Here is a 14,073-nt window from a genome sequence, read left to right as displayed (position 1 = left end):
TTTTCAGAGCTCAGCATTTTGGCAGCCAGAATGAGTGCCAAAACTCAAATGATAAAAATCAGGCTCTACTTAGGCTGAGCAGGCTAAGACTGTGGAAGCTGAAGGAAGAACAGAATTGGGAAAGAGAACAAAAATTAAACAAGGTAAAAAATTTAAAACCAACCTATTGTTAGATGATCAGCCTGGAACTCAATGAGAAGGAAGGGAAAGTGGGGAAAGAGTGCACTCAAACATACAGCATTGAAGTGATTAGCCGCAGCAAGCTAACATCACTTTCCACTCTAAACGCAACTTTTGTCAACGTGTCTCTCTGAACAAGTGTTGCAAAATCTCAAGTAAACCTCATTCAGCAAATTATGTGTGCTTTGAATTTTACAAGTTATTAAAGATACCCGAATCTATGTTACACTGGGAAAGGAAAACAAAAAATCTATACTGTGGAATTTTAGGTTTCAGGAAGCGGAAGCAGAACATGCATAGATGTACTCACACTCACATTCACACTTGCTCAATGTACTCACTTTCTGGGAAGCTTTAACTTTTTCACCTTCTCTTTTGCCTGGTCATCAGCAATACCAACATGGCAGCCCAAAGCCAGTAGGGTTCTGCAAAGTAAACATGGAGGAATAAGTAACACGTCAGCCTACACCAAGAATCGCCACTACGTGGTACTGATGGCACAGAAGCACATGCTGTTGGGCAACAAGTCCAAGGTGTCTCACATCAGCTTCTTCCCACCAACAGATCCTTCTGCTTCTTCCTCCTGAGCCACTCCCCCTTCAATGCATGCAGGTTAATCACCTCAGCCACTCCTTGTCACCAATCACTCTACTAAACTGGTATCCCGAGATCTAGAGGCAAGTTCATTACTGATCTTCAGGGGAGGAAATTTGCTATCATGGCCTGACTGGCCCATTTGTATCACCAGATCACAGGGCTGTTTTCAACTACAGTCTTCAGCAGTCTCGCCAGCTGCTAATTGTGAAAGCAAAATTAGAACGAAGAGCAGCTTTGCCAGAAATATCCACATTTTGCTAATGAATAAATAAAAAAATAAAACCACAAAACCATTCAGCAGTCAGCATGCAGCCTATCAATTTTCAGTCCCATTGTTCAGTGTGCATTACCAAACTCTGTATGAATATGTGGGTTATATTTCAACAATCAATTCTAAGCTAAAGCCTTTCATCTAGTTCCATACAACAAAAAAGATGTATTTATAACATAAAATCCTTATTTTAATTATGGAGTTGTTAAAGTCATCTCTAAAGTAACACTTTTACAATTTATTAATTTAAAAGAGTACAGGTTTTTACAGGGTCTCATCATGTCACATTGGTACAGAGAACACACACACAAACACGATCAACAATCTGATACAGGAACTAAGCAGATCAACCAGGACTCCAGATGCAGCGTTCCGACCCGAAGCATCAACAATTCACGTCATCCCATACATGATGCTTGACCTGCTGAGCTCCTACAACAAATTGTTTGCTGCTTCATATTCAAACATCTGCAGTCTCTTGATCTCTTTTGTCTAAGTCGGCTTAATTCCAGATACTGAAGTAATAATTGAAATTTGTGAGATTGCCACAACCGGATTAAATAGACAACTGTGATTTCATACAAATGCTCCACTGCAAATATTTAGTCTTTTCCTTTTATATTTTAATGCTAGGCAATTGTTTCTATCTAAATGGAGATGCATTTTCCCACTTAATTATAGCAAACTGTTCGCATTGCTTTTTAGTCCTTCAGTCACAAGATGCAGTGGTAATTTGCACTACCTGCAGTGTTATGACATAATTTTCATTTTATGGATTTCAAGCAAGTGATGCATAGTGATGAACTGCATTGACTTCACCAAGCAACAGTTTCATTACTTCAAAAAAGTCCCTGCCTCAGAAACAGACCAGTCACATTACAGAGGGTCTAGGAACTTGCAAGGAATTGACAGCTGGTAAAAATCAAGCAATCTAAGTAAATCAACAGCCTGAACTCATTTAGAATTTTTTTATTAAAAGTGACTGCTAACTTATTTAAGAAATGCAAACAATAATTATTTGATATTTTATGCAACGGAAATTTTCATCACCAGGAGCATACTGCTGAAAATTGCCCATTTACTTACTTCTCTCTGTTAATCTTAGCAAAACAGTCAATTTTGGTTTGATAAATCAAATAGAAGACACTGGAAATCTAAAATGAAAACAGGTGAGGCAGCACCTGTGCGGAGAGTAACAGTTAAGATTTTAGGGAGAACTGGAAAAGTCAGAAAACTGGCTTGCCCCAAGCTGGGAAGAAGGGAAGTGACAAAGAGAATTGTACTTGCTCCAGGCCAAGGACCAAGGCAGGACAGTGACATGACTGATGCCAGTGCTAGCGGGAGACAGAAATGAATGGCTTTTAATGATAGCTGATCTATCTGGCAGCGTAAATTTAAAAAAAGACAGAAAATGGAATGGATACCTCAGAAAGTAAGGTAGTCACTTTACTGATCGCAAAGAAAATTACAGTGTCATAGTAGCATTACAAGTGTACAGATATACAAATATTAGAAGCGAAGTAAGAAAGAATAAGTAACCTCAAACAGGAGGGCGTCACTTCCCCAGCTATATGTTAACTCATTAGAGAGGCTAATGGCTGAGGATAAGAATCCACTCTTTGGAGCAGTGCAGTTGTCTTATTCTATTACTAAAAGTGCTGGCAACACACATCAAAGTTGCTGGTGAACGCAGCAGGCCAGGCAGCATCTCTAGGAAGAGGTACAGTCGATGTTACAGGCTGAGACCTTGTTTACTAAAAGTGCTCCTCTGTTCAGCCAAGGTGGCACGCAGAAGGTGAGAAACATTGCCGAGAACTGCCAGGATTTTCCATAGGGACCTTTGTTCTACTATAGCCTCCAGTGTCCAGTTTAACTCCTATAACAGAGACAGCCTTTTCAATCAAGATGGGAGGAGTTGTACTCAACATAATATTAGCACAAAGCTGTAATTCTGCCAATCAGAACAAAGAGGGAACCAAATTAAATTATCTTTGTTACTTTTGAAAACCAACAGACTAATTCTACATGCAACCATGTGTGACAATTGTGTGTTGGACATAAATTTTACTAAATCTGAGATGGCCATACATCACATTCCAAACTACTGAACCGACATTAGGACACAAGGACAGGAGAAACTGAAGCAGGGGTAGACCAGGTGATGTCTGTTATACTATTTAATTCAGGAAGAGATATGCAGGCATTATGTGATTATGAAGATAGCGTAGAAAGCTGGTATCTTTTTCCAAGAATTAAAATGTTTAATATTACAGGGCAAGCATTTAAAGTGAAGGGTGTGAGACAAGCTTTGTTTTTATAGAGAGTGAGGTGGAGGTGTTTGGAATATGCTGCCAAAGTGGTAGTGGAGGCAGACACGATAAAGAGGCTCTTAGATGGGCACATTAAATTACAGAGAACTGAGGGACATCGTGGAGGCAAGTGATTAGTTAGTAGGGTGTTTAATTACTAGTTTAGCTATTTTTGCAAAGGATCATGGATGGAGGGGCCTGTTACTGTGCTTTACTGTATGTACTAAATATATAAATAAGGTACTGGCTGATGTCTGATCACAGTGCCACTTTCCTTCATCAACTCCATATCCCTTCACTCCTTTAAGATATAAACATCAGTCTCTTGTCTGGAATTTCATCAACAGTTTTCATAGCCCCTTTGGGTTCAGATTTTGAAAAATAATTCAGGGGTTTTGCTCAATAAGCATAGCTCATTGAGCTCTTAGTTGCTAAAATTTGCTGATTTCTTGTCCGTGGTGGAATATTTCGAGTATTTCAGACTTCTTTTGTTTATTGGTGGAGACTTCTATGACTTTTAGGAAGATATCACATGGTCTAAATAACAAGGATAAACTTCATGAGACACAGCAATTACAAAAAAAGTATTAAATATATTAAAAAAATCATTTATGCCAACATTTTTTCCCATATGAAGAAAATGATTAAATAAAAGAACAAACTCACTTGAGAGTTTCAAGTGACATCTGCAAATTGTAATTCCGTTCCTGTTCCGGTAACTTGGAGAATTCTACCAGGCAAGGGTGCTGTCGTTTGTTGTCATCCCGGATCTGTAGGGAAAAAGCCACATTTATTGTGAACAGAACTCTTTTTTTAAAACTGCAGCAATAATATAATCTAAGTTGAATCTAAGACAGCTTAGATGAAAACTCATTCTAAGCTCACATTCACTGAGGAGCATTTGTTAATAAATTCATTTTGAGCTAAAATAACAACAAAAAAACTTACATTTCTGCCAACAACAGGAATTCTGCAGATGCTGGAAATTCAAGCAACACACATCAAAGTTGCTGGTGAACGCAGCAGGCCAGGCAGCATCTCTAGGAAGAGGTGCTGCCTGGCCTGCTGCGTTCACCAGCAACTTTGATGTGTGTTGCTTACATTTCTGCCATTTAACTTTAAACCAATTATTTTTCTATTCAGACATATTCATCATCTAATAATTAATTCAATAACAACAAAGTAAATATTTTCTCCAACAAGTTAAACAGCGTACTTTGGAAAATACACATCCATTGTAAGCAAATTTCATATGCACAATGTAATTTGCGTATGTGACTGCATCACAGGCCAATCACATTTGGGCAAGGAGGAATTTCTACCTCCCAATGTACTTGGTCGCCATGTGTCATGACTGCTCTATTAATTGTTCCAACCAGAGAAGAAGAGGAGTGTCTTTCACCTGACAACACACATTTTCATCTGGAAAATGTGAGAGGCTAGTTGTGTAGTGCTGAAAGATGATGGCAGCCATTCCACTGAGACCCAGTTGTCAGGTGGACATAGAAGCAGTTATGGGCTTCTAGTATCAGCTCCATCATTCACTGAGATCATAGCTGACCTTTTACCTCGGCTCACTTTCATGCAGCGATCTCCTTTTTCTCTTAATTTCATTATTACCCAAAAGACTCGCAGTCTGTCTCAAACATACGCAGGGCCAGAGCCTGCACAGGCTTCTTGGGATGTAATTTCTTAAAGTTCACACATTTCAGACTCGTACAATTTTAAATAATAACTCCACTGTATCTTTACTAAAAAGAGGGTTGTCTTCATATTTCCTAACTCTTTATTCCGCATGCTATACCCTTGCCAATTCACACAGTCTGTCTACAATGCGTGAAACCTTTTACATCCTCCTCACAGTCCATGCTAGCACCCAGCTTTGCATAACGAGCTTAAATATACAAGAAGTCTGACACAAAATTTAGACTGGTGCACCATGCAGACTGCCCATTAATATAACATGTTTAAAAGCCTAAATAATGGATATTAGATCTTTTGTTTGGAGGCTGTAGGTTTCCCCTCATTTTCCTCATGCAGCTTGTTCATCAACCCTGGCCCACTGAATATTTGCCCACAGTAGCCCAGGAGTCATTACCAAGACCACGTCCTTCTTCAAGCCTCATCAATTGGTGAGCACTGTGACTAAGCAATCTTTCCAACCATCAAGATGTACAATGTGCCTACAGCCTTGGAAATAAGGCCTAACCTTATTTCTAATTAGGAAATTGTGTTTCCACCATGTTGAATTACAGACCCATTTATGAGATAATGTACAGGTTGCCTGTTAATTGTGTGGTTCTCTATATTCTGGTACTCCTCTATAAAGTTGTTTTTGTTAGACAGTCATATAGCCAGCACTTCAGCCAAACCGGTCCATGCTGATTCATCTATATAAGTCCCATTTCCCAGCATTTTGCCCCTATCCTTCTCAACTTTCTATCCATGTGTCTGTCTGACTGTAGTTTAAAAGTTGTCATTGCACCTGTCTCATCCACTTCCTCCTGCAGCTCATTCCATGTACATACCATCTATGTATAAAAAAGTTGTACGTCAAGTTCCCACTAAACCTTTCCCCATTCACTTGAAACCTATGCTCTCTAGTTCTTGGTTCCCAAGATCTGGGAAAAGATTGAGTGCATTCAATCAATCTATGCACCTTGCCACAACACAAAAAATATTAACATCCACTTATTGATGACAGAACAAAGGCACGGTAAGTTTTTGTTTTAGCTAAACCAAAAGAAGAAAAGTATCAATTCAAGGCCACCAAATCGTCTCGACAATTAATTGTATTTTGTGAACATACCGGTCCATAAGTCCACCCCAACTCGATTTTGTTCATCACCCAGAGCTCATGGATGTTTTCTGCAAGCTTTTCTCGTACTCTGTCTAGGTGAGGTGGAAGTACGATCTGAAATGGATTCAAGTAGGAATTTTCACTCTTCTAGGTAATCATACAAAATATTATTCCTCAAAAATATGCAGAAGCATTAGCAAAGTCTGCAGACATCATGATCCAGTTCCATTTGTATTTAGGAAGCAACACAACTTACTATATTGGAGCTATCTAGGGTTTTCAACTCTGTTGCTTGCTTTCGAGAGAGCAGCATACAACATGTGAGATGACTTACTATGATTTTGAGCTTTCTTGAGGTCAATCAGAATAAGAATCAGGTTTACTGTCACTGACATAAGTCGCAATAATTATTCTGTGGCAGCAGTACAGCATGGTCATATCAAATTAAGTTACAATACAAATAAATAATTAGTGCAAAAAAGGAATAAAAAGGTAGTGTTCACGTTTTCCTGGGCTTTTCGGAAATTTGATGGCAAAGGGGAGGAAGATGTTCCTAAGGTGTTGAGTGCGTGTCTTCAGGCTCCTGTACCTCCGCCCTGATAAGAGTAATGAGAAAAGAGCATACTTGGATGTTGAGGATCCTTAATGACAGACGCTGCCTTTTTGAGTCACTGCTTTTGGAAGGTAACCTCAACGAAGAAGAGGCTTGTACCAGTGACAGAACTGGTTGAGTCTACAACCCTCTGAAGCCTCTTACAATCCTGTGCATTAGTGCCTCCATATTAAATGGTGATTCAACCAGTCAGAATGATCTCCACAGTACATCTGCAGAAATTTGCTAGCGTCTTTGGTGATGTACCAAATCTCCTCAAACTCCTCAGGAAGTACAGCTGCTGGTGTGCCTTCTTCATGATTGCATCAATATGTTGGGCGTAGACTAGATCTTCAGAGATGTTGCCACCCAGGAACTTGAAACTGCACACCCTTTCCACTGCTGATTTCTCAATGAGGATTGGTGTATGTTCTGCTGATTTCCTCCTCCTGAAATCCACAACAAATTCATTGATCTTCATGACACTGAGTACAAAGTTGTTGCAACACCACTAAACCAGCCAGTCTATTTTGCTCCTGTCACCTCCTTGTCACCATCTGCATTCTGCCAGCAACAGTGGTGTCATTGGTGAAGTTATAGATGGTGTTTCAGCTGTGCCTAACCCCACAGTCATGAATGTAGAGAGAACAGAGCAGTGGACTAAACACACAACCTTGAGGTGATTGTGTATAGGTCATCAGCAGGGAGGAGATGTTATCACCAACTGGTACTGACTGTGGGCTCCTGATAAGGATGTCAAGAATCCAGATGCAGAAAGAGGTCCAGAGGTCCAGGTTTTGAAGTTTGTTGATTAATACTGAGGGGATGACTGGGTTGAACAAAGAGATGTAATCAATAAGCAACAGTCTTATGTACAGTAGGTATTGTTGCTGTCCATGTAGTCCAAAGCCCAGGGAGGGGCCAATGGGATGGCTCCCTCTGTAGACCTGCCGTGATAGTAGGAAAAGTGCAGCCAGTCCAGGGCCTTGCTCAGGCAGGAGTTAATTCTAGTCGTGACCAACTTCTCAAAGCACTCGATCTCAACAGATTTGAATGCTCCAGCAATTAACCGTAGGAAGAGCTCACCATGCTCTTCTTGGGTTCCAGTATGACTGATGCTCTTTTGAAGCAGGGGGGATCTTCTGACTGCCACAGTAAGGAGTTGAAGATACCCTTGAACAGTCTAGCCAGTTAGTCACCGTAGGCTTTCGGTACCCTGCCAGTTACACCAATCGGGGCCTAACTCCTTGCCAAAGTTCACCTCCTGAAGGATATTCCCCCCCCGTCTGCATCCAAGACAGATCACAGGGTCACCAGGTACTGTAGCTGTAGGGATTCACACAGGTGCAGTTTTATTCTTATTTCAAAGTGTGCATAAAACTCATTGAGCTCACCAGGGAGTGAAACATCGCTGCCTGTTATACTATTAGGTTTCACCTTATAGGAAGTAATGACAGGCAAACCCCACCACAGCTGACATGCATTGTACCTCTAACTTCACAAGGGAATTGCCTTTTCACTAACACTATAGCTTTCCTTAGGTCGTACTTGGACTTCTTGTACAGGAAGCTACTTTATGCATTCACATTGTCTTGAAGTAATCAGAGCCCACACATGGACACATAAACACACAGGGAACGGGGGTATGGATCATCTGCAGGGAAATTAGATTAGTTTGCTATCATGGTTATCACAGACAGCATGGCCCAAAAACCTGTTCCTGGTCTGTACTCTATGTTCTGCTTTTTGAACCGGTAACTGGTTTTTGATTACAGCCATAAAATTCTGTCAGTAGACCTAGGGTACCCAGGAATATCCAAGGAGCTGCTGAGTTTTGGTTAAACTCACTTGGCCTACTTCAGTAGAAGGTCCTGTTCCATGACACTGACATATCATCCTTAAATCTGGGTTCAGCAGAGATGTAATGGAAGGCACCCAGCAACACAGAGCATAGCGGAGTCCCAAAGCAACAAGTGATATCGAGGATCCGTATCAGACAGCATTTCCAAATCTTTTATTTCAACTGAATCATGTCCCTTCATATGCTGCTCTGAAGCACATTATGAACTTACATTTGTCACATAGAGGGAAAAGCAAAACAAATGACAACGCAAAACAAGTACCTGAGTGGTATCCACAGGCATCGGCGTAAAGGCGGCTTGCGTAAGTGAGATGGTAGGCCCCAGGAGGTCACGCACACCATTGTGGTCCTGCTTATATTCATACGTGTGCTCTACCCTCATCTTTTCTTTTGGCAGCAAGGCTTCAAAGCACGGAGCGTACCCAGGAGGGGGGAGGAACTTAAACTCCCCATGGCGACCGCCAAGCAAGAAACGAACTCTAGGGAGACACAAGTACAATTGTTTGGAAGAAATAGATGGGTTAGAATACCGAAGAGCAAAAATGATGTCACTCTGTATGCAGCAATGCAACTAAACTCTCATCAAAATTGCTCAAAGGGAAACCGGACTATAAAATAAGAACCCCGTCTCTGAGATACTCTCAGTGACCACTTCATTTGTTATACCGGAATACCTACTCATTAATGCAAATATCTGATCAGCCAATCATGTGGCAGCAACTCAATGCATAAAAGCATGCAGACATGGTCAAGAGGTTCAGTTGTTGTTCAGACCAAACATCAGAATGGGGAGGAAATGTGATCTAAGTGACTTTGACCGTGGAATGATTGTTGGTGCCAGATGGGGTGGTTTGGGATCTCAGAAACTGCTGACCTCCTGGGATTTCCAGTCACAACAGTCTCCAGAGTTTACAGAGAATGATGTAAGAAACAAAAAGCATCCAGTGAGCATCAGTTCTGTGGGTAAAAATGCCTTTTTAATGGGAGGGATCAGAGGAGACTACCCAGACTGGTTGAAGCTGACAGGATGGTGGCAATAACTCTAATAGCCACGAGTTACAACAGTGGCAGGCAGAAGGGCATCCCTCAATACACAAGGCACTGAACCTTGAAGTGAATGAGCTATAGCAGCAGTAAATCACAAGCATACACTCAGTGGCCACTTTCTTAGGTAGAGAAGGCACAAGGGGTACCAAACTTCAAAAAGCAGTTATTTGTTACCCAACTGTGTACATTGTAAAAATGAAATAATGTGTTCATTACTTTTCAGAGAAACATCCAGTAGTCTAGTGTGTCTGCTTGTCTGACATCACCAAATTCACAACGGTGTGAGATTCTCTGAGTTTTATTGCACTTCAAGCAAAGATCTCCATCAGAAAGGTGATCTTGTTGAAATTCACACGTTAATTTCAACTGCTTAAAACAGTTTTTGTTTAAGTTTCTGCATGTTTTATTGAGAACACACTAGCCGTTCTGACTTGTATTAAGAGAGTGGAGTGAGAAGACTGTTATGTGGGTCATGTTCAGAATATCCTGTCTTCCTTCTTTCACAGCACGAACCAGACTGTCACGGGAAACACAAATGAAAAATTCCTCACTGTGTTTTGAATGGTAGCATTCAACACTTGTTTGGGAAGTAAATTTGAGTACCCCCCCCCCCCCATTTCAATAATACTGCCTTTGTCAATAACATCACAAAGCTGCTTCAATAGATTTCCTTACTTGCAGAATTCAAATTCATTTTTTTCCAAGTGAATCTCTAAGAGTGCTGGGATTACCTGTACTCCTGGGGCAACTGTGTCTTTGATTTCAGATATTTATTAAGTTCAGACAAAACTCCTGAGATTTATTGTCATTCACATACAGATTGTGGGCATAACTGCAAGGCAGGCCTTCATTTACCTATCTCCAATAGAACCCTGAGCAAGTGATGGTGCATTGTCATCTTATCTCACTGCAATTCTGTTGGAGGTACTTCAAGAAATTGTAGGATGGTGATTTCCAGCATAAACAGCCAGCAAAGATGAACGGACAATAAATATATGGCAGTGTGATACATCTCTTCCTAGTGCTGATATCAATGGGCCCAGTGGGAAGTTGGTGGGGAAAATGACATATTGTTTTAAATTAATAGGCTGGTAATTTTGAGCAGCGTGGTTAACTAAATGGACTAGCGATTCAGAAACCTGGTCCAATATTCCAAAGAATTGGGTTCAAATTCAAAGGGAAATTTAAATTAAATAGCAGATCTTTCGTTAGTCATGCTGACCATAAAAATATTGGATGGCCATAAAACTATTTGCTTCAAAATGTTCTTTAAAGAAGAAAATAGGATGTTCTCAACCAGGTTGGTTTGGAAGTGACTCCAGATCCACAACAATGTGGCTGACTTTTAATTACGCTCTGGAATGACAGACAATGATTGGCAGAGTAAGGCAGTTGGGCATGTGGAACAGATCCAGGACCTCACCAGTAATTCTCACATTCTCTGAATGACTATTTCAAACCCAGACTACTAATCTATCATAGCCTGTACTTGTTCCTATGGTGATTTAGGATTAGACCTCTGCCAGTGCCAAGACCTACCCAGGTATCACTGCAGAAGTCTTCCAGTTACAAGTACTGGTGTCAGCTGAAGTCAACAGCAACATCTTCTATCTTTCTCTCACTTGCTATGGCACTCCTGTGGATTCCTCATGGACCCCAACAGCTAGTGTAATATTCCACTGGTGTCCCTGCTCCACAAATGGAAATCCACTCCCAAGCCTGTATTGGCTCTGACCTAACATATAACTGTGGCAATCCCACTCTGTTGCATGAGACATTGGCTTGTGAGAGAAAACAACTATTTTCAGCTTATTTATTTCAGTGAGTTTACTTTGTGCTTTTTGACATTGTAGGTGCAAAATAAATGAACACCTACTGTTTTTTGATTTATTTTTACATGCCCCAAATATGGGTCAAAAACTGACTACTGTTAGACAAAGAACAACATGAAATCAACATGGAGAGGGAGCAGACATGGAGAATCACTGACTTTACTCCTGTAGAGAAGCTGACCACTGGAAAGAAGAGCCCATCGGTATTAAAATTTTCGAACATTCCCTGAACTGGTTGTCCATTAATTCGAAAGGAAATACTTGGAGCGCTTAAATCCAGACAGCAGCTGACAACGTCGTCGTCCCTTAGTAAGTGCTGGTTTGGTGAATTTACTGTCCGGGCAATGCAGCCTAAAAGGAGAAAAACAACAAGTAAAGAGAATTTCAACATCTCTTTCCTATCTTTCCAAAAACTCCTTTAGACAGATATTTTTCGGCAGAAGGTAAGAATGCACCAAGAATGTTATCATCATTATTATGTGCCATGTCATATGACATAGGTAATCATGGTCTTGACCTTGATTGTTCTTGCCAAATTTTTCTACGGAAGTGGTTGGCCATTGCCTTCTTCCGGGCAGTGTCTTTACAAGATGGGTGACCCCAGCCATTATTAATACTCTTCAGAGATTGTCTGCCTGGCGCCAATGGCTGCACAACCTAAACCTGTGATATGCACCAGCTGCTCATACGACTAACCACCACCTGGTCCCGTGGCTTCATGTGACCCTGATCAGTGCGGGGGGCGGAGGGGAGGGAGGCAGGCTAAACAGGTGCTACACCTTGCCCAAGGATGACCTGCAGGCTAGCGGAGGGAAAGCAGCACCTTACACCTCCTTTGGTAGATACATATCTCTACACCTGCAATGCAAACATACCAATTTTAAAATTCAATTCACATCAAAAGAGGAACAAATTGTATTGAAATGATGAGCTGAACAGTACACTGGAAATATTCCCAGTAGTAACAAACAATATGCTGGAATTACTCAGAAGGTCAGGCAGCATCTGAGGAGGGTTTTCATCTGAAATATCCACAGTCCATTTCCTTCCAGAGAAGCTGCCTGGTCTAGTGAACTCCTCCAGCATTTCACTTGTAGCTCCATATTCCAACATTCACAGACCCTCATGTCTCTAAAATCCCAATCATGCACTTTTACTACCCAAATTGGTAGCCCAACAAAGCAACATATCAGGTCTTAATTCATAATGAAGCTGACCCCAAAGTCAAGGACATGAACCAACTTCCAATGTCATCCCTCCTGAGAAGTCAAGAATCAATTTCTGCCTGCAACTTCTGCTGTAACAAGAGGTTGGTCAAACTTGGGTTGTCTGCTCTGGAGCGGCAGAGGCTGAGGTGAAATCTGGAAGAGGTTTATAAGATTATGAGAGGCATAGAGTAGATAAACAGTATCCTTTTCCCAGGGTTGAAATGTCTAATACCAGAGGTCATGCATTGAAGATGATAGAGGGCAATTTTAAAGGAGAGACGTAAGGGACAAGTGGTGGATGCTTGGACTACGCTGCCTGAGGTGGCGGTAGAGGCAGATATATTAGGGATTTTTAGATATGCACATAACCGGCTAGTGGCATAGCAGCATCAGCGCCGGACTTCGGAGCGAAGGCTCCCAAGTTTGAATCCAGCCAGCTCCCTTGCACACTTTCCATCCGTGCTGGGTTGAGCGTCGAGCTAGCAACTCGGCCCCGTAAAAATAAGAAAGCCTGCTAAAAAAAACACCATCATGACGGCGTCCCGATGACTCCACTCGGAGTTAAGGGCTTTCTTCTTCTAGATATGCACATAAATGTGAGGTCAATGGAAGGATATGGACATTATGTGGGTAGAAAGAGATTAGTTTAGTTAGCCATTTGATCACTAATTTAATTGGTTTGGCACAACATTGTGGGCTGCAATTCCTGTTCCTGTGACAGACTGTTCTACATTCCAACTTGATGCACAGGAAAAGACAACCCAGCCCCACTCTGCCAGTGGTGGCTGTCAGAGGAATTAACACGGTACAGGAGTTGGTGCTGACTGCCTCCCAGCTCCTGTAGCTCAGGTTCAATCCTCACCTCAGGTGCTATCAGTTCCAAATGTTCACATTCTCCCCATGCCCCATGAGTAGCTCCATTCCCTTTCACATGCTGGTGAGGTAATAACCTGCTGCAAACTACCTCTCAATCTAGGTTACTGAGATTGAAAAGAGTATGAATGGGAGGAAAGTGTAGATTTACAGGGAAATGTGAGAAGGAAAGGAATTAATGGGATTGCTCTCCTGCACCCAAAGGGCTGAAAGGTCACTGAGCTGTAATATATACATGTGTCAAGAAACTGCTGCTTTTTAAAAAAGACTTAGCAGAAGGAATTATAAATCCATTCAGTACAAATATTCATTCCACAACCTGGCATTAACATTTGTGATAGGTGCAGACTACTGACTGTGAATGAGAATCCGAAAGTACTGCAGACAGAAACAGGCCCTATGACCCATCTAGACCATGCTAAGCTGTTGTTCTGCCTAGTTCCATCAACCTGCACCTCAACCATAGCCCTTCGTAGCCCTCCCATCCTTGTACTTATCCAAAC

At 41.4% G+C, this 14,073-nt stretch overlaps 1 protein-coding gene across 1 annotated transcript in view; it reads right to left on the bottom strand.

Moving 5' to 3' along the window:
* Window positions 1-14,073, bottom strand: part of ryr2a (ryanodine receptor 2a (cardiac)) — an 801,439-nt gene that overhangs the window by 406,593 nt on the left and 380,773 nt on the right. Inside the window, exons 19-23 of the mRNA XM_063055593.1 lie at window positions 11,648-11,840; window positions 8,873-9,089; window positions 6,167-6,271; window positions 4,024-4,127; window positions 522-605 (exon numbers count right to left, since the gene is read on the bottom strand). Of these exons, the coding sequence (XP_062911663.1) occupies window positions 522-605; window positions 4,024-4,127; window positions 6,167-6,271; window positions 8,873-9,089; window positions 11,648-11,840 (703 nt within the window). The remainder of the gene's footprint in view (window positions 1-521; window positions 606-4,023; window positions 4,128-6,166; window positions 6,272-8,872; window positions 9,090-11,647; window positions 11,841-14,073) is intronic.

This window comes from Mobula hypostoma, chromosome 8, assembly GCF_963921235.1.
Source record: "Mobula hypostoma chromosome 8, sMobHyp1.1, whole genome shotgun sequence".
NCBI lineage: Eukaryota > Metazoa > Chordata > Chondrichthyes > Myliobatiformes > Myliobatidae > Mobula > Mobula hypostoma.
This window is presented reverse-complemented; position numbering and strand designations above follow the sequence as displayed.